Source organism: Bombus pascuorum, chromosome 5 (genome assembly GCF_905332965.1).
Source record: "Bombus pascuorum chromosome 5, iyBomPasc1.1, whole genome shotgun sequence".
Classification (NCBI taxonomy): domain Eukaryota; kingdom Metazoa; phylum Arthropoda; class Insecta; order Hymenoptera; family Apidae; genus Bombus; species Bombus pascuorum.
In genome coordinates, this window is record NC_083492.1 from 11,891,668 (window position 1) to 11,914,562 (window position 22,895).

The 22,895-nt window shown below is 35.7% G+C and overlaps 1 protein-coding gene across 4 annotated transcripts in view; it reads left to right on the forward strand.

Moving 5' to 3' along the window:
- The window catches only part of LOC132907338 (solute carrier family 35 member F3), a 51,058-nt gene that overhangs the window by 10,424 nt on the left and 17,739 nt on the right, over positions 1-22,895 (forward strand). For 3 of the 4 annotated variants that reach the window (XM_060960341.1, XM_060960342.1, XM_060960343.1), the window contains exons 5-9: positions 14,260-14,607; positions 14,716-14,844; positions 14,985-15,174; positions 17,695-17,784; positions 17,861-17,990. In XM_060960341.1, coding sequence (XP_060816324.1) covers positions 14,260-14,607; positions 14,716-14,844; positions 14,985-15,174; positions 17,695-17,784; positions 17,861-17,990 — 887 coding nt within the window. Of the gene's footprint in view, positions 1-14,259; positions 14,608-14,715; positions 14,845-14,984; positions 15,175-17,694; positions 17,785-17,860; positions 17,991-18,875; positions 19,326-22,895 lie in introns of those variants that run through there. The other variant, XM_060960344.1, reaches the window with a different exon arrangement.

Below are 22,895 nucleotides of genomic sequence, written 5' to 3' on the forward strand. Positions count from 1 at the left end.
TTATGAGCTCAGAATATGCGATTCGTTGGAAATAATTAAAAATATTATGAGGTTTAGTGTATAACAAAAAAAATTGTTTTATTTTAAGAACTAAATGATAGCTCATGTACAATAAGAAAATAATAATCAACATAAATTGTAACTAACAATAATTGCTTATCAAAGATATATACTTATTTAATAATGGGTACATTCCCCATTATTTTCCATTACTTCTATTGTACGATTTGGTATCGATTTATATAATTTCTGGATATAATTTTGACTTAACGTATCCCATTTGCATACAATTGCATTTTTTAATTCTTGTATGTCTTTAATTTTTAATAATATTGAGATCTGGGGAGCGTGCAGGTAGCGGCAAAATAGATATATTATTTTCATTAAAATATGATTGGACCAATCGTGATGTGTGTACAGATGCATTATCTTGTTGAAAGATGTAATCAGGTCCAGAAATGCGTTCTGCGAGATTATTTATTTGTTCTTTGATTAAATTTATGTATCGGACACTATTCATTCTCCCATTGATAAACTTGATACTTGTCTCGCCGAAATAACCGATGCCGGCCCAAACCATCACGAATGTCGTCGAATTGCTGACATTGTCTTTTTTCTTATGTCATGAAAATAATATTGGAACCCATCAGGACCATCCGAGTTGAATCTTTTTCGTCTGAAAATAGTACCCTTCTCCATTTCTTTTTCCAATGCATTCTTTCTTTTGCAAAGCGTAAACGTTCTATTTTGTGTTTCGTTGTTAACGAATGTTTCTTTTTCAATTTTAGCCTCTTAATATCTTTGCAGAATAGTAGAACTCGACGAACGCTTGAAACACCGACACTAACACTAGATATTTCCGTTATTTGCTTCGTTGCTAACTGCGAGTTGGAAGCTACACGCAAAATTACTCGCTTATCACGATCGGATAACAGTGACGGTCGACCAATACTTTTCTTTTTTCCATAATCTTCAACATTTTTTAAAAAATTGTGTATTACTCTACGACTTCTTATTACTTTCGATATTTTTGCTACTGATAACTGTTGCTGCTTTAGTTCAAGAATTTGCTTTTTTCAGACTCGTGTAATTCTTTTCCGCGTCCCACATACTTACAAATTTATATAATATTATACTGTAATTTTTACTCGTTGATAGATCACGAATTACTGAGAAATTTCTAAACATATTAACAGAGTGTGCTATTATTTCGTTCTTAAAATAAAACAATTTTTTTTTGTTACACACTAAACCTCATAATATTTTTAATTATTTTCAACGTACCGTATATTCCGAGCTTATAATGTTTCGATATTATACGTTACAGACGAAAAACTTTACACGCGTCATTGAGAAATTAAAGATAGAACACCTGGGCTATCTCTTTGACGAGGAGATAAGTGGTTAATCGAATATTTGAATATTTGAAACAGTATAAATTTAATGTTCTTATGAAATTTTTCTGTTTTGTTCAAGAAAATTGTAATGCAACCTTCAACATTGAATATATTAAACACTAAATTTACCGACATTTCATGTATATCTATTCCTACTGTTTTTTTTTTTTTAAAGTTTATTTTGGTTTTTACAATTTGTCCTGAAGGACATTTGGTAAAGTGTTATATCTCATTGGTAATAAAAAAAAATAAAATAAAAATAAATATAGCATGTGGGTGGCTACCCCCAGCGGGGTGCCAACTTCGTGTTTTCTAAGTTATATCTTTTATGTATTCCTACTGTGTCCGGTCAAAATGACCGATGATTAAAGAAGTAATAGTTTTTATAATTTAACTTAGATAATGGTTAATTTATAACTGAATGTATATAAAATGATGAACTTTCAGAAAATTTCGTCCAAATTTACTTTTATTTAATTTCAATTATAGACTTAAATAAAATACACTTTTATTTATATAGAGATATATTTTATTCAATTTCGCTGCCTTTTTCACAAATTATCGTATTATCAAATGTACATTTGCCGCATACATATTTCCAGCATTTTAAACAGATTTTCGTAGTTTTGTAACCTTTACAATTTTTTATTTGACTAGTTTTTTATAGTAATGAATTCGAACTTGTTTAGTTTTATTATATGGTTTATTTCCCGCGATTCTTTATACAACAATATGCACCAGGTTTATAACGATTTTGTGAATTCTCTATAAATCTATCCCATACTGTAGATACCATTGAAAATTTATTGGTTTGTAAACGTTAGCTTCTTTCAGCAAAATCATTCCTGCTCATTTTTTTCGAAAAAAATGCAGGTCCCCAAATGTTATTCCACAAATATGAGACATTTAAATTCTTTACCTGATATGCACCGCGGGCATATAGTAGAACAGTAAATGTATCTAGTTTTGTTGTATCTAGCTCCCTCTTAGTTCCCAATATTCTAAATGCTTCTTCTTTCGTACATTTTATCATATGATCCCGTATACGGTGATCAATGATAAGGTAAAATGCCATATTTACTTGTCCTTTCATTATATGCCGTTTAGCATATCCCTAAATGTATTATTAACTGATGTCCTGACAGGTTTGGGACTTGCATTTATTTCTTCCCAAATTTCTATCGAGTCCAGTTTCGATACGTTGGTTCTTTGCATCAGTCTCACTCTCTACTTTCAACGATAATTTCTTTCCTTTTTGCCCTGGACACGAACGCTTATTTGTAATATTCAACTCTGATTCGGTTGTAAATAGCTTTTCTTATGTTTCCATACTGTTTTCAGTTGCTGAAGTTTCATGTTCATCGCATACTGAACAGTCTTCTAAGGCCGTAATTTTTTTTAATAATTTTTTTGGGAAATCTTGACATTTATAGGGTAAATATTTATCACAGAATAATACCATGTACGGAATACAAAATTATTGTCAAATTATATATGCTTTACTTTTTCTTTTATAAAGACTTTACACAGAATGCTCCGAAATGCTTTCTGTCTGAGTTTTAGAGACAACAAGTTTAGATGTCGACTGATTGACTAACAAATTGAGATGTTTTCTGGTCGAAAAGACGATAGCAAGTAAGAATATCTTTGGAAAACGTGGCGTGTGATGAGTTCTGCTGCGAGTTGTCCATAGTTGTCTTATACCAGATGACGTTTGTTTATGGGAATGTATTACAACAGTTAACAAGTGATATCGATGATTGAGTGCTCGAGATGCCTATAACGATGAATTTAGGTTCGATAACGAATACACGGTCAACGGGATGACGATTGCGATTAGGAACTCGATGTACGTATTCACTGGGCTAGTCGAACTTATCGGATTGCACCTCGGTCCAAGTGGAACTGCCCTTATATACTCCTCTCAGTATTCCTCAGATCAAACCCTGTTTTTAAGGAGAATTATTTAATTACTTTATACCTATGTTAGGTAAACGTCCCTCTACGTTCGTGGCTACGTTCAGTGACCCGTTATGTCACTTCGAGCCCAAGCCCACTGTCATAAGTCTCGAACAATCATAATTGACTTAACTCATAAACAGCTATTTCTCAGTTTTATCGTTTAAGTACGACTATAATAAAAAGTCTGGACTAGAGTATTGGCGACCTTCTCAAATATTCCGAAAGAAAGGCTCCGGCGTCCCTTCATCTCCGACATATATGTTATAATGTGTATTTATTAACATATACTCTATGTGTACACTATGCGTAGGACTCACGATTATTATTAGCGGTTCACGATTCGCAATTACAAGTTCGATTTCTGATCGATGCGCTTCGACGCACGATACAAGTACGGATGATGATTGCTAAGATGTCGAGAAACTCTGCTACTTACCAATTATCGACTCGGACAGGCGTCTAACGACTGACCTTTCGTCACGATAATGACAGAAGTAAACTATGATGGGGTGCGTCTAAAGATACGAGATCATCGGATTCGTTGAGCAAAGCATTCATTCGGAAAGTAAGGGAAATGGACATTGCTCTTAATTGGTTAATTTCTGTGTTGGTGGTTGGAGAAGGATGCTAACCGCCCTTGAGAGAAAGTTGCTAGCGGGAAGCATCGTACGTGAGAAAAGCAGATTTCCCGTATTTTCCCGTAGTAAGTGATAGATTTAGGGACCGTTAAGGCAAAGACTATTTGTTCCTTTGGAGAACCTTAGCTAAATAAATCCTAAGATTTTTAGCGGATCCTTAGATTAACTGAAAATATTCTGTGAGGATGTATCGACATCCGGCAATCATTTTGTCCGCAGAATAGGGTTTTTGTGTAGCGAGCCACGGGACAATTGGAAAGTTTACTGTCGAGTGCCGCTACAATTTCTTAAAACTAGTGTAAGTGAAATAACTTCCTTTAAAAGTAGACAATTATGAACTTGTCGGTTCTTTTAGTCAACAAATACCGTCATGATCTTTAGAATTTCTGAAGGATTTACATTTTCGTTAAAAATTCAAAAAATGTTCTATTATTGCACATAAAAAATTACTTCTTAATTCCGATTTTAACTCCATTGAGAAATCGCGGTGTAACACCATTATGAATAAATAAATAACTATGAATTTCACTTTTGTAATTCTATAATTTCATCATTTAGTTGTAGAACTTCAATGATATTGATTTGTAATTTTTAATTCTTTTTGTGGAATATTACACTATTCTTCAACAATTTTTTGATTTTAGTTTTTCTACTGTCTCAAATTACTGAGGTGGAGGACGTGTAGGGTGTTTTGAAACACTCGGTGTTTAATTTCAACAGTGTTTATTTAGTGTACGTCGTTTTAAGTCGAACTACGTACGGCGTTCCGCAGGGCTCGGTTTTGGGTCAACGTTGACGGGGTAGAGGTGAAAGTAGGTGACCGAATGAGGTATATCGACGATCAATGGACCTTCGAGCCTCATTTCGAAGACCTCGCCCCGAAGGTGACAGCCGTAGCCAACGCCCTCTGCGGTATCCTCCCGAACATCGGAGGTGCCGGCACAGGGGTGCGAAGGTTGTACGATGGGGTGGTTAGAGCTAGAGTCATGTACGGAGCGCCTATCTGGGCGAGGGATCTGGCCGTGAGCAAGCGAAGCCAGGCCCTCCTACGGACGATTCAGAGATCTACTGCTCTGAGGGTAGCAAGAGGATACAGGACGGTATCATATGCGTCCGCTACCGTCTTGGCGGCATCCCCTCCATATGCGCTGCAAGCCCTGGCTCTCCAAAAGATCTATGAGAATAAAAGAGCCAGGGATGGAAACGAGGACGTTCAGGACATAAGAACTATGGTTGAAGATGAAACGTGGGGAAGATGGCGGTCCCTACTAGAAGAGGAAGCAGAGAGGATATCCCACCGTGCGGTAGACGCGGTCTTGCCTGTTTGGGACAGGTGGAAAGAAGTGCGGGGTGTCCCGCTGACCTACAGGCTTACCCAGGTACTAACCGGACACGGAGTGTTCGGGTAGTTCCTGCTGAGGATCCAAAGGGAGGTGATCAACATCTGTCACCACTGTGGGGAAGCGGAGGATACGGCTCAACACACCCTGCAACATTGCCCAGCATGGGCTATGTTGAGGCACACATTAGAGACCAAAATTGGAGGAGACCTGTCCCCAACAGGAACAGTGGAAGCGATGTTGCGGAGCCGGTCGGAGTACGAAGCTGTCCGCTGCTTTTGTGAGCAGGTAATGCTCATAAAGGTGCGGGCAGAAAGGGAAAGGATAAACGCCGGCCACCCAGCCAGGGTGCAGAGGGAAAGAAATCCGGGACGCAACGGTGGGAGACCGCCATCTCCCCCACGGGTCAAGTTAAATGACCATGAAACCCGGGGATGGCTGCCCCGGGAGTCATAATAAAGAAGCCTCTCCGTGACCAGGAGGGAGGACGGGAGAGGGAGGTCTTTCAGGAGGACTTTCAATGAATGAGAACCTTGGGGCCTCCTTCTTGCGCGTCAAGCAGCCACGTGGTAGTTTTAGTCGGTAAGAGTCCGATACTACCCGGCCCTTACTTGCGGAGGTCGGGTGTCCATGAGGATTTCCCCACGTTAAAAAAAAAAAAAAAAAAAAAGGGCTCGGTTTTGGGACCGATCTTGTGTATCATCGCGTACGACGAGGTACTGCGCTGCCCGCTGCCTCCAGGCGCGGCCATGGTGTGCTACGTGAACGACACTCTGGTCCTGGTCGGAGGTCGTAGATGGCACAAGACGTTGCGCATCGGCGAAGTCGCAATGGTCCGCGCGAATCACGCTGTACGTGGACTGGGCCTGAAGGTCTCCGCTGCGAAGTCGGAGGCCATTTGGTTCTCCGACAAGAACAGGCGAGGGACTCTTCCGCCTGGTCTGAGCATAAGCATGGCGGGCGAAACCGTCGGGCTGACCTCCTCGGTGATTATAGAAGCGATGCTGAGTGAGTTGCAGAAATACGAGGCTGTCCGCCTCTTCTGTGAGCGAGTTATACTCGCAAAGGAACGAGCAGAAAGGGAGAGAAAGAGAAACTCTCACCCTTGTACGATAACGCGATGGAGGGGAATGGCGGTCAGGCGACCCAGGGCCGCTCCACCACCGCCCTCAACGGGACGCGACTAGCAGGGGGATGACGTCAGGGGCAATGGCCTTTACTGGTGCCAATACATTAGGATCGGCTCGATTAAGGGGACGCGGGGAATGCACCGATAGTAATTTGCAAAGAATGAGACCACGGAGCATTCTTATCATACGCGCAGGCCATCGTGGAGTTTTAGTTGGTAAGAGTCCGACATTGCTTTGCTGTTGCCCATAGCGGCGGAGTGTCCATGAGGATTTCTCCAAGTGAAAAAAAAAAGAAAAAAAAAAAAAGAAAACGTAGGACGTAACGTGACGCACGTCGAGTTCACGCGATGTCGATACTGATCGAACTGAATTGACTGACTGAACTGAACGAACTTTGAGCTTTTCCAAATTTCCCTTTTTATATCTGTCGGAGATGAAAGGATAACTTTGGAATTCCTTGGAAAATTCCCAATCCTTAAATCTTCATAAATTAACCCGATTATAATTGTCCGAGATTGGCGATAATGAGCTTGGGCTCGAGGCGACAACTATTCGCCGAACGTAGATGATCGAGGTGATCAAGGAGAACGAGGTCTTCCGAGACTGATGGGGTGCTAGCTTCTTCAAGTCCCTGTAGAACTGAGACGGCGTCCTCCTATTTCTTCGTTCTCGAGCAACCTCCGCACTCTTATACTGTTTGAGTCAGAGTCTTCTAATGAGTTCCCTTTTCAAGTGTTCGTACCGTCCTGTTTCCGGTAAGTCGAAAAGTATGTCCTGGACTAGCTGTATATACCGTTCGGTAAGATTCGCGGCGGTGGTGTGGAATTTTGTCTTGTCGCTGGTAATGCGGGCAGTCTCGAACTGTGATTTCAGCATCAAGAACTGCGGTATACGGAGCGATGTACTCACCGCATCTACGCTGTCGTTCATATTCGTCGCTTGCTTAGCCCCGTTGGTGCTATCATTTTCAAGACTCTTGTTTCGCGGAAACACGTCGCGTTCACGTGCACCTCTTCTCACTTCTGATCACGTCGGAGTCACCAATTTGAGGTGGAGGACGTGTAGGGTGTTATTAAAGCACTCGGTGTTTAACTTCAACAATGTTCATTTAGATGACTAGTGCGCGTGGTTTTAGGTCGGATTACGTAACCTGACGCACGTCGAGCTCATGCGATGTCGATACTGATCGAACTGAACTGACAGACTGAACTGAACGAAGTGATCTTAGTGTCAGAGTGTCACGTCCCGTGGCCTGCTACACAAAGCGTACTCTTTCCCTCGAACAAGATGGCTGTCAGATGTCTAAAAATCTTTATTGCATACACTCAATAAGCTTAAGTACCCACTATACATCTCTACAGTTTTCTAGTTAAGGTCCTTCAGACCAAACAAATATCTTTTTAATTTGAAGTATTCCTTAATACGTTCGTCGTCACGTCGCACATATCTATGCGACGGGTATACTTCCGTGGGGGCCCCGTCACCAAATGATGGTGACGCTCTTCTTATGCGAGTTAATTAATTAAATATACGATATTATACATAGGATATACAACATAAAAATATTAAAAACACATTATACCATACTTTTTATTAATTTATATTCTGGATAATATATTACATTATCCTATATCGTATGGTATTCGTTAAAACATTCCAAACACATTTGGGGTGATTTTGGGCACTTCGAAAAATAGTTAGACTCCGTTATCACTACTCTCCTCACTTTCAAATATATTTTCACGCTGTTTACTGAACATTTTGAGGATGAAAAAATCACTGATGTACGTCTCACAAGTATGCTTCTCGACTAAATGAAAGATCTGAGATATCTGCCATGAGATCCATCGGAATACTCTAGCTGGATAGCTTATCGTTTTCTTCATTTCAGAAATAAATAATCTTTTCTTTATAATGAATCGAAGGCGATAAACAATGAATCGAAGGGGATAAACAATGAATTGAAGGCGATAAATAATGAATCGAAGGCGATAAACGATGAATTCCTGCTTGTCGCTCTATTTACGTTCTGCGTATCGGCGGTCGGATTTGGGCCCCGCAGGAAACTTAGCTGAATCACGCTGGGCGACGAACGTTCTAAATTTATTGTTTAATCCGGGGAAAGTACGGGAAATCTGGTTTTTCTTACGTATGATGCTTCCCACTAGCAATTTTCTTTCAGGGGCGGCTAGCACACTTACCAATCTTGTAGCTTAGCCAATTAGTAAAGATGTCCGTTTCCTAACAAAAAATTGTCATCAACGAATCCACAACACAAAAGATATAACCTAGCAAGCACGAAGATGGCACCCCGCTGGGGGTAGCCACTCACATGCTATATTTATTTTTATTTTATTTTTTTTTACCAATAAGATATAACACTTTACCAAATGTCCTTCAGGACAAATTGTAAAAAACCAAAATAAATTAAAAAGAAAAAAAAAACGAATCCACTTATCTCCTGCCCTTAGACACACCAGTTTTCTTCCGAGGCACCATCGTCACAGAAGTTTGAATTGCTTTACTTTTTTTGACTCGTCAACATCTTAATTTGCGATCACAAATCTTTGTACACGCGATACATTCGCAAACTTGTCATATTTGAAGTTGTTAGAAATAAAGTGCATATTTTAATTTATTAATGAAGTATTAGTATCAATTCAACCATCTCTATTATCCTAACTGAAATAGGGGATCGATCATTTCGTGGCGTCGATTAGCAAATCGTAACGGGAATTTACGACTCTCGTTGGCGCGCCTCTTTGCGATCGCGTCTCTCCGCAAACGGTCGAAGCTTTTCCACGTTTCCTTTTTTATATGTGTCAGGGTCCTTGGAAGAGAAAGATTTCTTCAGGGTTCATTCTTCTATGATGTCCTGGCCTCGGACGTCGTTTCGCAGGCTATGCGGCCAACATATGCGCTTAAACCCTGGAATTTTCTTTACGGTCATGAGCCCCTATACTGCTTTCTTTCTCCATAACTACATCTGGCTAAATCTGCCCACACATTTTCTATTATATTTAGATTTTCATTCTGTCGTCGACTGCCGAAACGTGCAGACGTGTGTCTAGTGCTCAGTGAAGTTTACAATACAATAAGTGACCATCTTCCGTTTAAAATGAATTGAAACAGAAATAAACCAAGTATGTACTAAACTTACTCGTGGAAAATCCGACACTTATAATCTTTAATCCAAATCATAGGCTCTCGACTAGTTATTTCAATTTGAATTAACTAGCTCGAAGATGGCCCAAGTAATTCGATCAGGCTCTCATGAGGAAAACTATAACCGTACTGTTCTACCTCCTCCGTGGCAAAAGGATAATCTGTCCCATCTTTTAAATCACACAAACAACAGCAAAATACGTAAGCTAGATACAGTTGAAAAAAATGTAAACACTAGTTGGAACGAATCGTCAGCAAGCCATGTTACCACTTACAACAGATTCGTAATATTAGAAACTACGGAGGATTCTATGGACGTAGTTGAAACATCAACAAATCAACATATGCAAAAAGATCCTCCTCCGATGATGTCATCGACATTCAAATAAAGTCTATCGAGAAAGATGTTAACAAAGAGGATTACAAACTTAAATTAAAAAATAATCAGGTGAAAATTTTGCCGGCTAATCCAGACTCCTACAGAAAACTAAAAAAGTTACTAAAAACCCTGAACGCAAATTTCCACACATATCAATTGAAACAAGAAAAATCTTTTCGTGTTGCACTTATCAACATCCACCACTCAATTAACTTAAATGAATTGAAGTTTGAACTCTTAAATCATGGCCATAAAGTAACTCAGTTTCCTTTCGACTGCCGAAGAGTATAGACGTGTGCCTAGTGCCCAGTGAAGTTCACAACAAGTGACGACTCTCCGTCGAAATCGGACGTGCAAAACAGTGCCCCCGCAAGTGCGACAAGTGGGGAAAGCAAGGCAATACAACGGGTGCCACCAATCAAGATATTAAACAACGGCGAAACATACGCTATAAACAGAGCTGTATATATAACAAACCCAAACCAACCAACAAACGAAGATCACGATTGCTAAGTTATGAATGAAACAGAAATGGAAACTACACAAATGAATGACGAGAGGAATAACACCAACATCGATCTATCACACCAGAATGAAAGCTGGAAGGTTGTAACTCCCAGCAAAAAAAGAAAAATAACAACAAACACAAATGTTAAAAAATAATAATGGCGGCACCGGAATTATCACTAAAACCAGCATAAAACATTATGAGCTTCCATCATTCCAGAAGGACTACCTCCAAGCTACAAACCTACGGATAGAAGATTGGCATCGTGCAATCAACACGTCAACAGTATACTGTCCTCCTAGACATTATATTTCCAAAGAAGACTTCGATAACTTCCTCGGAGACCTGGACAATAGATTCATATCTGGAGGCGATTATAACGCTAAACATACGCAATGAGGCAACAGAATTATCACAGTAAGAGGCAAAAATCTTTTGAATTGCGTAAACGCCAACAGACTAATGACATTATTCATGACCAACTCACAAATTGGCAGCTCTTTAGAGAAGTCTTCAATCGTTCAACATCAGCCTTAATACCTCTAACAACAAATGAAGATATAGATGCAGCCACGGAATATTTAAACACCAGCATAATAAACGCGATCCGTTCTTCCACCCCTACTAAGAGTTTTGTTAATAAAATGAATACCCCCATTACTTAATAAAAAAAAATCATAGAAAAACGCAGACTTAGAAGAGCATGGCAAAGTATTTTGGCAAAGTCATAAAACACCTGACGACAAGCGTAAGCTGAATAATGCAAATTAACTAAAATCCTTAAAAATGATAAAAACGAATGTTTTCAAAAATATCTTACTAATCTGTCTCTCACAGCTGACTCCAACTACTCACTATGGAAGGCATTCAGGAAACTAACTCGTCCTCTGCAAATAATCCCTCCAATTCGTTGTCCGCAAGGAGGATGGGCGCGTAGCCCTATACAAAAAGCCAACTTGTTTGCAAGCTACTTAACTGATGTTTTCAAACCGTATTCCTCCACTATTGCAGCGGAAATAACTGAATACTTGCACTCACCCTTCCAGATGTCTCCTCCTATTGAGCCTTTCTTATCTCTAGAAGTTAAGGAATTAATCCAACGTCTAAATCCCAGGAAAGCATCGGTGCATGGTCTGATAAGTAGTAAAGCTATTAAAGAGCTTCCCGTAAAAGGGATTGCACTCATCACTTCATTCCACTTAGACCCGATAATTACCTCCTCAACTCTCCAACGAGGTCTCGACTCTATGGAAAAGTGGTTTCACAAATGGTGCTTCAAAATAAATGAAAATAAATCCAGTCATATAACCTTGACGCTGCGAAAACAATCTTGCCCACAGGTGACCATAAATAATGTCCCAATTCCAAACAAAGATTCAGTCAGGTATCTGGGCATGATTCTGGACAGAAGATTGACACGGAAACGGCACATCTTAGATAAATCTAAGCAACTTAAATGAAAATTAAAAACATTTTACTGGCTCATTGGTTCCAACTTAAGCGTACAGAGTAAAATAATGTTATATAAAGCCATATTTAAACTTGTTTGGATCTGTGGGATCCAACTATGGGGAACAGCGAATAATTCCAACAGGTCTGTAAGTATGAAATCGGAATTTGCTTATAGATGGCCCTAGCTGATAATCTATCACTAAACTGAGTCATTGATGCCAAAAGTCTTTGTTGACATCTCACAAACATTTTCGACTTACAACAATACAAGTTTCATACAACAGCATAGTTTGTAATAGCGTTGAACATGTCGAATTTTGTGCCTGGAAACTACGATTTGCGGACAGCATTGATTTTCTGTTACCATTTGAAGAAAACTGCTGCAGAATCGCATCGAATGCTTGTCGAAGCTTACGGTGAGCATGCTCTTGGTAAATCACAGTGCTTTGAGTGGTTTAAAAAATTCAGAAGTGGCAATTTTGACGTGAGGAACGAAGGACGTGGAAGACCACCGAAAATGTTTTAAGACAGCGAATTGCAAGCATTGTTGGATGAGGATGACGCTCAAACGCAACAACAACTCGCTGATTAATTAAACGTGACATGAGAAGCCGTTTCCATACGTTTGAAAGCTATGGGAAAGATCCAGAAGGTGGGAAAATGGGTTCCACATGAACTGACTGAAAGACAACAGGAAAACCGAAAAACCACTTGCGAAATACTGCTCGCCAGAGAGAGAAGAAAGTTATTTCTCCATCGAATTGTGACTGGCGATGAAAAGTGGATATATTTTGAGAATCCTAAGCGTAAAAGATCATGGGTAGCTCCAGGCGAACCACCGACATCGACTACAAGACCAAATCGCTATGGACGGAAGACAATGCTGTGTGTTTGGTGGAATCAGAAGGGTGTGATCTATTATGAGCTGTTAAAAACCGTTAATACTGAGCGCTACCGACAACAAATGATCGATTTGAATCAAGCTTTGCGTGAGAAACGACCAGAATATCAAAAAAGGCAACGCAAAGTAATTTTGCCCCATAATAATGCACCATCGCATACAGCAAAACCGGTCAAGGAAACGATTGAAGCGTTCAGTTGGGAAATACTTTCGCACGCGGCTTACTCACCAGATTTGACTCCGTCCGATTACTATTTATTTGCATCGATGGGACACGCATTTTTTGACCAGCACTTCACTTCTTACGAAAATGTACGAAAATGGCTCGATGACTGGTTTGCCTCAAAAGAGAGACAGTTTTTTTGGCGTAGCATCCACCAATTGCCAGACAGGTGGGAAAACTGTATAGCTAGCGATGGGCAATACTCCGAATAAAATATTTTTAATCATTTTCATACAATAAACGTGTATTTTCTATATAAAAATTCCGGTTTCATATTTACATACCTTAGAAATTCTTTAACGATTTCAATTAAAAACTCCAAGATCCTTAATAGATGCACCTTGGTATGTCACTAACGAAATAATACATCACGATCTTAAGATACTTACAGTTAAAGAAGAAATATCCAAATTCAGTAATGGATATAACGTAAGAATCAACAACCACCAAAACCCACTAGTTATTCAATTACTTGACACGACGGATCTGATCCGTAGGCTAAAAAGACATTACCCTCTGGATTTAAACATTAGATTCAGCTAGAATCAAACATACGATAATCACTTATTATTCGCGTTATAGTACCACGTCAAAATAATTTTCTTATGACTCTCAATGAGAATTGATTGTACAATACATCCAAATAAAAAAAAAAAATATTCAGATTTGGTAACCTGACGAGCGAATCCAGAGTTTTTATATTCTCTGAACAAAAATAATTTTGTACAGTCTTTGTGGATACAATGTCCTGCTAAAAATTCAACTTTTTTTTTTTGGTATAATGCGAATAGCATGTTTTTTCAATTGCTCATCAATTAAATCTATATATATATTTGGTTGTTTATCCGATCTGATATAGAATTTATATCTACATATGTTACTACTGTACGTACGTAAAATGTACGAGTATATTTTCCTGTATAGATCTACGAGTATTCAGAAGTAAACAAAAATGTTGAGTGGGTTATCATTTTGTACCATATTATAAATTGACGGAAAATGTTTGTGAATTGCAATACATAATATTTGAGTAAAGTATGAATAAAATGATAATTATAGTATACAAATATTGGTTTCGCATTCATTTTCTAGCAATTTAGGAATTATTGTAACTAATTTTTTCGATACGACGTTACCATGAAATTTTTATCTATATCTTTTCAGACAGCTTCATACAATGCTCCATTCTTCACAACCTGGTTTTGTACGAATTGGGAAATTCTTTACTTCCCAGTTTACTTCCTTTGCCAATCTGCAAGAATCAAATGTAATAGTCCATCTGAAATAATTGCAGAGAGTTTACGAGGTTTCCGCGACAAAGGATTTACCGGTGGTCGTTTTTTGATCAGATGTAGTCTTTTTTGTGGTCTCTGGGTAGTTACAAACTATATGTATATTTATTCGCTCAGGATACTACTAGCTACCGATGTAATGGCACTTTTTGCAACCAACGTATCTTGTGTATATTTGTTATCATGGGTGATCCTTCATGAGCAATTTGTTGGAGTAAGGGTTAGTAGATGTTTTTCATAGAAACTGTCTGCAATCTATAACTATTAATTGCCTAATAAAACTAACACTGTTGATGAAATTGTTATGTGACAATTATGAATATTACAGATAGTAGCAGTGATTTTATGCAATACTGGAATTGCACTTTTAGCGTACATGGATGGTATTACTGGAAGTCCAACTTTAGGCGGCGTTGTTCTGGCAACATCGGCAGCAGCTGGTTCGGCAGTTTACAAGGTAAAGATTAATACTAAGAGATCGATGATTTTGAACAATATCAGTTACATCTAATTTATAATTTGACAATATATATTTTAAACAAACGCTGAAAATTATTCGGTGGAACATATGAGGAAGGAAATATAATGTTAAACTAGGTGCTGTTTAAGAAAGTCATAGGAGAAACAACATTTGGTCAAATGTCTTTATTCTTTTCTCTTATTGGGTTGTGTAATGCGGCGTTGTTATGGCCAATTTGTTTGGCTCTTTACTTTTCGGGAGCAGAAAGCATACACTGGGGACGATTGCCATGGACGGCATTACTTTCAGCAAGCATTTTGCACTTAGGTTAGTATCTTTACTAATTAATCTTAAACTTCTATCCAGAATACACCACCAAATCAAGATATAGGTTCGATTATATGAATTCTTCGTATCATAATAAAATAAACCTTTTATAATTTTGCAATTTAAATATTTTTACATACTTGCGAACATTTGTTTAAATTTCGCCGCTGATTGAGCATTACATTTTATCTTTACAAAGCAAAATACAGTAATTATACAGGGTATATCATGCAACTGGGATAGGTTATATCTTGTATTTCGAATTTGGTAAAAGAAAACAGCTGTTAAGGAGAAACTTAAATAGTATAGTAATATAGTATTAAACAGTATAAATAGTAATGCTTTATTGCTTTTCCTTGGAGAATACAAAAGATCTGTTTTTACACCATCGTTCTTATTCTATAGTTCTTTATCTATACTTAAACTAACCTATCTTATGTTATTGTAAATATATATATATATATATATATATATATATATATATATATATATATATATATATATGTCGGAGACAGAAGGACAACGGGGCCCCCGTTGGAATTATTTGGAAAAAAACCTCAATACTGTAGCATTTACGAAATAACCCAGACACAGTCATTCGAAACTTGAGACAATGAGCTTAGGCTCGAGGTGACAACCGGTCGCCGAGCGTAGCCACGGTCACGGGATGAACGTTCCACCTAACAGAGAAGTGCCAATATTATGAGACACACGTTGTGTTAACAATCAAACCCCGAGCAGGAACAATGTCGCAGCTACGCGGGTCTGCCTAGCAACGGCGGCTGCAATCTTGTTGGTATCCCCGGCCAATATTCAACAAAACGAACGCGATCGGAAGGAGAGGAAAGTTTTCATCATTCATTTTTTCTTGCAATCTCCTTGAAGAGTTACACATCGTCTTTAAGTGCAGTGTATGTACCGAGCGTCACAGCGAACGTTACTTTGTGCTTCAAAATATATTCTGAGTTTAACAAAGAGTTAGCCCGTGGACGGTGGATTCCTCATATCGAACCTAAGGTCATTGTCATTAGCGTCTAGTTACCGCGACCACTTGTCGATTTTGTACTATCTATATCTGTGATAATAAACGCCATCTCGATTGTACAACAACGATGAACAACGCAGGCGAAGATTCGTTACACGCCCATAATTCAAGCCTTAACGTTAACCCGACATATATATATTATTTTCGGCTACAGGTGTAAAAAAATTTAACTCTTGAAGCTACATTAAGATGAAAATCAAGAATAAAAAAATTGTGTTTTCAGTTTTGTTTTTTGTTATTGACAATTAAAATTTAGCCAAAATGTCCCCGTGTGCGAGCAAAGCTCCTTACACAACTGAAAATGGGTCAGTCTAAGCACCGGTGTGCACAGGGATATTATGAGTAGCGATTTACTTCGTGCAAGTCGTACAGAAAATTATGACATTTGAAGGCGTAGACCATCCTGCACGACGTTTTCTAAGAAAAATCGTAGATTAAACATTATACCTGTCTACTCATTAAAATTCATTACAGCATATCGACAGCTGTCTCTCATTAGAATTTCCTCTAATCCTTTGCTTCCAGAAATAATTAATAACTAATAGCTCATATAAACAATGTTTATACAAATTTCACACACGCACTGCGATCGCTCCATCCGCAAAATTCACTTGCGTCTTACTAATATATTAGTATATTTTTTGGATTATCTTTTATATGTGATTCATTTGCAAATAAATGTAATTAATATGAGTCATTAAACGTTTTAAGTATGACCATTCAAGAAGATTTTGTAGCCAATGAAAATTTTGAAATACGTTTCACAGATCTAAATGTTCGAATTTAATTATTTAATTATGTTAAAATGTTTAATTATTTATGTTAAAAATATGTTTAAGAAAGGTGTTAACTGATCTGCGATTATTATAAGAAATGTTTCACATTAACTTTGAAAAGGACGATTCCAAAGTTGTAAATGTTCGAAAATAAAATGTTAGAAAAATAAGATCCTAATAATATATTTTTTATATGTTTTAGAACCAAAGTACATGAAACGTTTATAAAGATTCATACATGTTTAAAAGTCTCTGTTTAAACAGTTATTTTTAGTCCTTCATATATGAATATTATAGATAAATATCTCTAAAAAACGTGCATTCGCGGTACTTAAACTCATGTTGATCACGATATATAGGTTTATTTATAAGAAATACGATTTGCAAAAGCGCTGCAAGATACTGAACTTGTTTCATAGATAAATTATCATAAATATTAATTCTTTGTTTCACTCATAATCGATGTAGTATGATTGCCTCTACGGTTTCGCAAAACTTAAAAGAAGCTCATGTTCTATCCCGATTAAGTGATCACAAGTAATCTTATTTCGCGATCGTTTATTAAAAAATTATTATTCATATCCTTTTATATAATAATTCGAAGAATTGGTATGTTTTCTAACATTGAGGTATTCTGGATATATCAGAAATAAGAGCTTGAGATAGATATTAAGGTTACATTTTGTTTTTATTCGATAGTTGCAAACATGCTTGGTAACTTCAGTATTGCTCTGACCTACGACCTGTTCATTACGCTAGGATTGATCACCGCTGTACCTGTATCTGCTGGTACGGTAAAAATGAGACATTAATTGAGCTAATATCTATAATTACTCAATAATTATGTAATATTATGGTGTTACAGCATTGGATGTTCTTTTATACGGAGCCCATTTCATGGGGATGAAATTGGCAGGAATGATTTTTATAGCAGTCGGCTTCTTTCTCGTGATGTTTCCAGATAATTGGCCAGATTATATAACCAGACTGCTTCGGTATGCACTTTAAATATATTTTTTAAACGTAATATTATGGTATGTTTATTACTTCTAAGTGAATTTTTTTCTTAGTCTTTAGTTTTTGTAGATATTCTAAGCGTCCTATGTTTGCTACCTTCTTACATCCAAGTGTGCGCACGTGTATGTATATATATCACATGTATACATACATACACGAATTTATATATTTCTTCTTTCCACTTTTGCAAGGATATTAAAATGTCATTTATCTTGTTTTGCACCATCATAGAGGCAGCGTGTAGTCTCACCGATGTAGGATATGCTTGATATATAAAAATGGCCTATATAAATATCTATCTTTCTCTTATTCACTTCTGTATTTGAATCTTTTTAAAGCATATTAAAGTTCACATGTTTCTTTCTGGGAACAGCTTCTATGACAAAAATTCAAAGGCAATCTATTTTTTAATTATGTATGTAAATATATAGTTGTACATAACATGAATATTATGCATAAAATTACCACGTGTAGTGCTTCTTCGCATCACATTAACTCTACCAATGATTTAAAGATATTTAGAAATATTTATAAATAATATATTTTCTACATCGAAATTTTCTATTACGTTACATCCTTAATGAAGGTCACTTATTCTTTTCTTAAAAATATATCGCAACACTATACTTGCGTACATATGCGTAGGTAAATTCGAAAGATTGATTCGATTAATCGAAATGGTTATGTCGCTTAATCAAAACATCAATTGAACATTTGATAGTCCGTTCAATGGTTTTATATTTTTGCTGTGTAGATACAGATCTAAGCAAACTGTAGAATATTTTCTTTGCCATTTAGAGGTACAAACTTTTGTGTTTCATGAATTGATAAAAATAAAAAATAGTACTCATATTATTTTACAGGATGCCGGAATTATGCAACAGGTTTAAAGTATAATTAAATGAATATTTTTTTATATTTAAGAAATATATCATGATTACATCAAACATTAAATATATTGTATTAGTCGTTATTTATGTAAGATAATATACTTACATGTAACAAGTCTTAAAGTTATTCATGCAATTAAGTAAGATATGCTGTCTCGTTCACGCAGTTTTTAAATATGTAAATACGAATTATGGAAATTATATAGTATTGTAGTTAGTATTTACAACATATTACCATATTAATCCTATGAAAAATTATTTAGAAGGTCGTTTCATTTGTTTTCAATTCAATTAAAAATATATTAAGAATAGATTCTATTTTTAATGTGAACAATAATAAGTAATGAATAGCCACTAATACAGTAATTTAATAAAATTAAGATATACATACAACGATATATGATCTTCCAGAAAACAGTCATCTATTAACTAGTTGCAGACTGTTTTATTAATAGTATGTCGACGACTTTTCAATTCTATTGCCAAAAGCACTTGAAAGTATAGACTATTTCCTTAAAGAGACGAGTAATATTTGTAAGCTTATTTAATGCAGTAACTAAACATTTAATCAATGAAAGTCAATAACATGTACCAGATCACATTTTAGCAGCTATATTTTCGTACAAATCTATCTTTTTTTGTCATTATGCAATATATATTAGACTATTGAATTTGATATGTCAAAAACAAATAACATCTACATTATATGGCTTGTGAAAAGTTGGCATATATAAAAGTTGTATGTGTGTGCTAATAAGAAAGACGGACGTATTTACTTGTCTTATAGAGGAGATGCTTAAACAATTTTAAAGTTAATTTACTTTTATATTTTTAAACGCAATGTTGTATTTTTTATGTTAAAATTTTGAAATATATGTGCTGGGTACATTTTCTAAGAGTAACTACCATTTTTTAGGCATTTCTGATAATGCCAATGAAATGTTTCGAACAAACGTTAGTCGATTTTCGATCCGCTCCAAAAAAATTTTCCCGATAAAAAGTCAAGATTATCTTGGCTTTTTTAAATGACAGCATATATTTTGGACTTCACAGAGTTGTACCTGACGTCAAAACAAATTCAACGATTTGCTATACTAAGACCCATGAAATGATCTTGAATTCTGAAATTAAATTTGATCATCATTAATATGGAAAATTATCTTATTTCGACTAAATTACGTATTTAAATACATATATGTACATACATATATTCGATGCTTGTATTATAGAAAAATTTAGCGGTTCTATAGATATATACAATGTGTTCGGTTACAGATGTAAAAAAATTGGAAAAAGTTGTTTATATGTTCCATTATTTATTAATTATTTATGGAAGCAATGGTTTAAAGGAAACATTAATTCTCTTTACTTAAAAATTTCATAAGTCGATTTTCGAAATGCTGTTATGAATTTTAATGAGTAGACAAGTATAATGTCTAATCTACGATTTTTCTTACAAAACTTCGCGCAGGATGGTTTACGTCTTCAAATGTCATAATCTTCTCTACGACTTGTACGAAATAAGCTGCTATCCATATATCGCACGAATTGGGGACCCCTGTACACACCGGTGTTTAGACTGACCTATTTTCGGTCGTGTAAAGAGGTTTTCTCGCACATAGAGATATTTCGGCCAGTTTTCAATTGTCAATATCTAAAAACAAAACTGAAGAAACAACTTTTTTTATTCTTGATTTTTATCTTATTTTAGCTTCAAGAATTACTCCTTAAATTTGTTTACACCTCTAGCCGAACAACTGTATAGGTTACATATAGCTGCGGGAAATAACATACTTGTAGTGTTCAGGAAAAATTAAATTTTTGGAAAGAATAATACCTAAATCTCTTATTGGATAAAGAGAGCTTAGAATTAGATCATTTAAAGAATAATAAAAAACAATGTTGCATTTTTGTATATCTTATGATATAACATTTATTTATATTGTGGGATAATTTATTAGCTGTATACCAGCCTTGAACCTATACATATATATAGGTCTTGTTGAACTAATAGAGTAGATATAAGATGGATTATCGGTGCTACGGAAGATCTCTAATTCATCAGTATAAAGAAGGTAAAAGATTTACAAAGTTATGGACTTCAGATATATCACTTATAAATAAATTAAATAGAAATGGGGCTAGATGGGAACCCTGGAAAATACCAGAGTTAATCTTGATAATTCTAGAAAAGGAGTTATAAAATTTGACTATTTGAATCCTAGTCCTAATGAAGCTCCTAAATCGCGAGAGTAGATTCCCAAAGATGTCCAAGTAATTGTACCTAATTAAGTAATTGTAATTTAGTCATGAGAATTGAGCTGCTAGCGGTATTGAAAGCTTTACGAAAATCGGTATAAATCGGATCGACCTATGTGCCTTTATCTATATGATCCAGCTACTGATGGTACTCCACCAAATTAGTTTTAATCGAACGTTTGTTAGTGTTCATATTGTTGATTGATAATTACAAAAAAAATATAATTTATGGGTGGCCAATCTTTCCAAGATTTTAGACATGATTTTGAATGCTAATAGGTGTACAATTTTTAACATAAGTAAGATTATCATTTTTAGGTATAGATTTACATAATACATTTAAATAATTTCCATGTCTCAGGAAAAATTCCTGAAGATAGGAATTTATTGAAAATAATCCAACGAATCCTGGACATAATGAATTTGCAGCATTTAATAAGTAGAGAGTGGCTATCCATCAGAACCTGAGTTACAATTAGTGTCAATATCATTCATGCTATCAAATTTTGATCTTTTCTTCAGTTATTATTGATTTTATCAGATTTCACATTAAGAAAATTGTGAACCAAATTAGACTAAATTATTACATTACTATTATATTATACTATATTATTTGTTGAATATGATCAACTCATACATAGATAATAGGTACCTATATATGTGTATTGGAATTCCTTTGTTCCAGAATATAACCTCTTTATTTGAATTTGTAAAATATTCTGTAACATACACAATTATACTTTATACTATTTCCTCTCTGATACTATATTATTCAGTATTATCATTAATTTAAATAACTAATCTATTTTTATATAAACAATAGCACCATCTCTGTGTACTCACGTTGACTACAAATTTAAAAATCCATAAGAATATATGAATATTTATTCTATATTATGAACAATTTTTCTTCATGAAACAAGATTAATCTTCATATTTTTTTTACACGTTTACTTACTGTTCGAAGAAAAAGCTGTTGGCTCGAGATTATGCCATTTTCGATATCTTTTCGCTTGTTTTTAACCAATTTTCAGTGTATATCCGTCAGACACATAACAAAGTCTGTATCTTTTTCTTGAGAAGTAACACTACATAAACAAAAGTACTTCGAACCAATCACTATTATTGCCATATCACGATCACTACTTCATCTTCAAATTGACGAATCGATGAACTAGCTTGCACTTGTGAAATTTTGTAGAAATATACATATGTGTTTATGCCATCAAATACTATATGCCATTAAATAGTATATTCTGAAAAACTAAAAATAAGATGGAATCTTTCTATATATGTACATTGTACATGTTTTTTTTATAGATCTATACAACTGTATTTTATTATTTCTTTTCTTACAATTAATCCCTATTTTTACTTATGAGGATTTTCGTCAATGGAGTTTTTAATTTTTTGGAAGAACAGTGTACAGTATGTTATATGTTTAAATTATCAATTCAAAACTCATTTAACTTGATTTTTTAAGATTTGTCCAAATTAGTTCTTCAATATACTTTGAACGTACTGCTCTATATATGCAGTATTATATTTTTATTGTCTTTGTCTTTTTCTAATGAGAAGTGTAGAATGCAGAAAGCCGTTTACCTAAAAGGATATTAAATTTATTCTACAATATGCCAATATTCCACAATGTATCACCGTAACCGTATGTGAAAAGCATCTATCGTATTTATCAGCATATCTTGATTGTCTGCATAGGGATGATGAAAAAGTTCG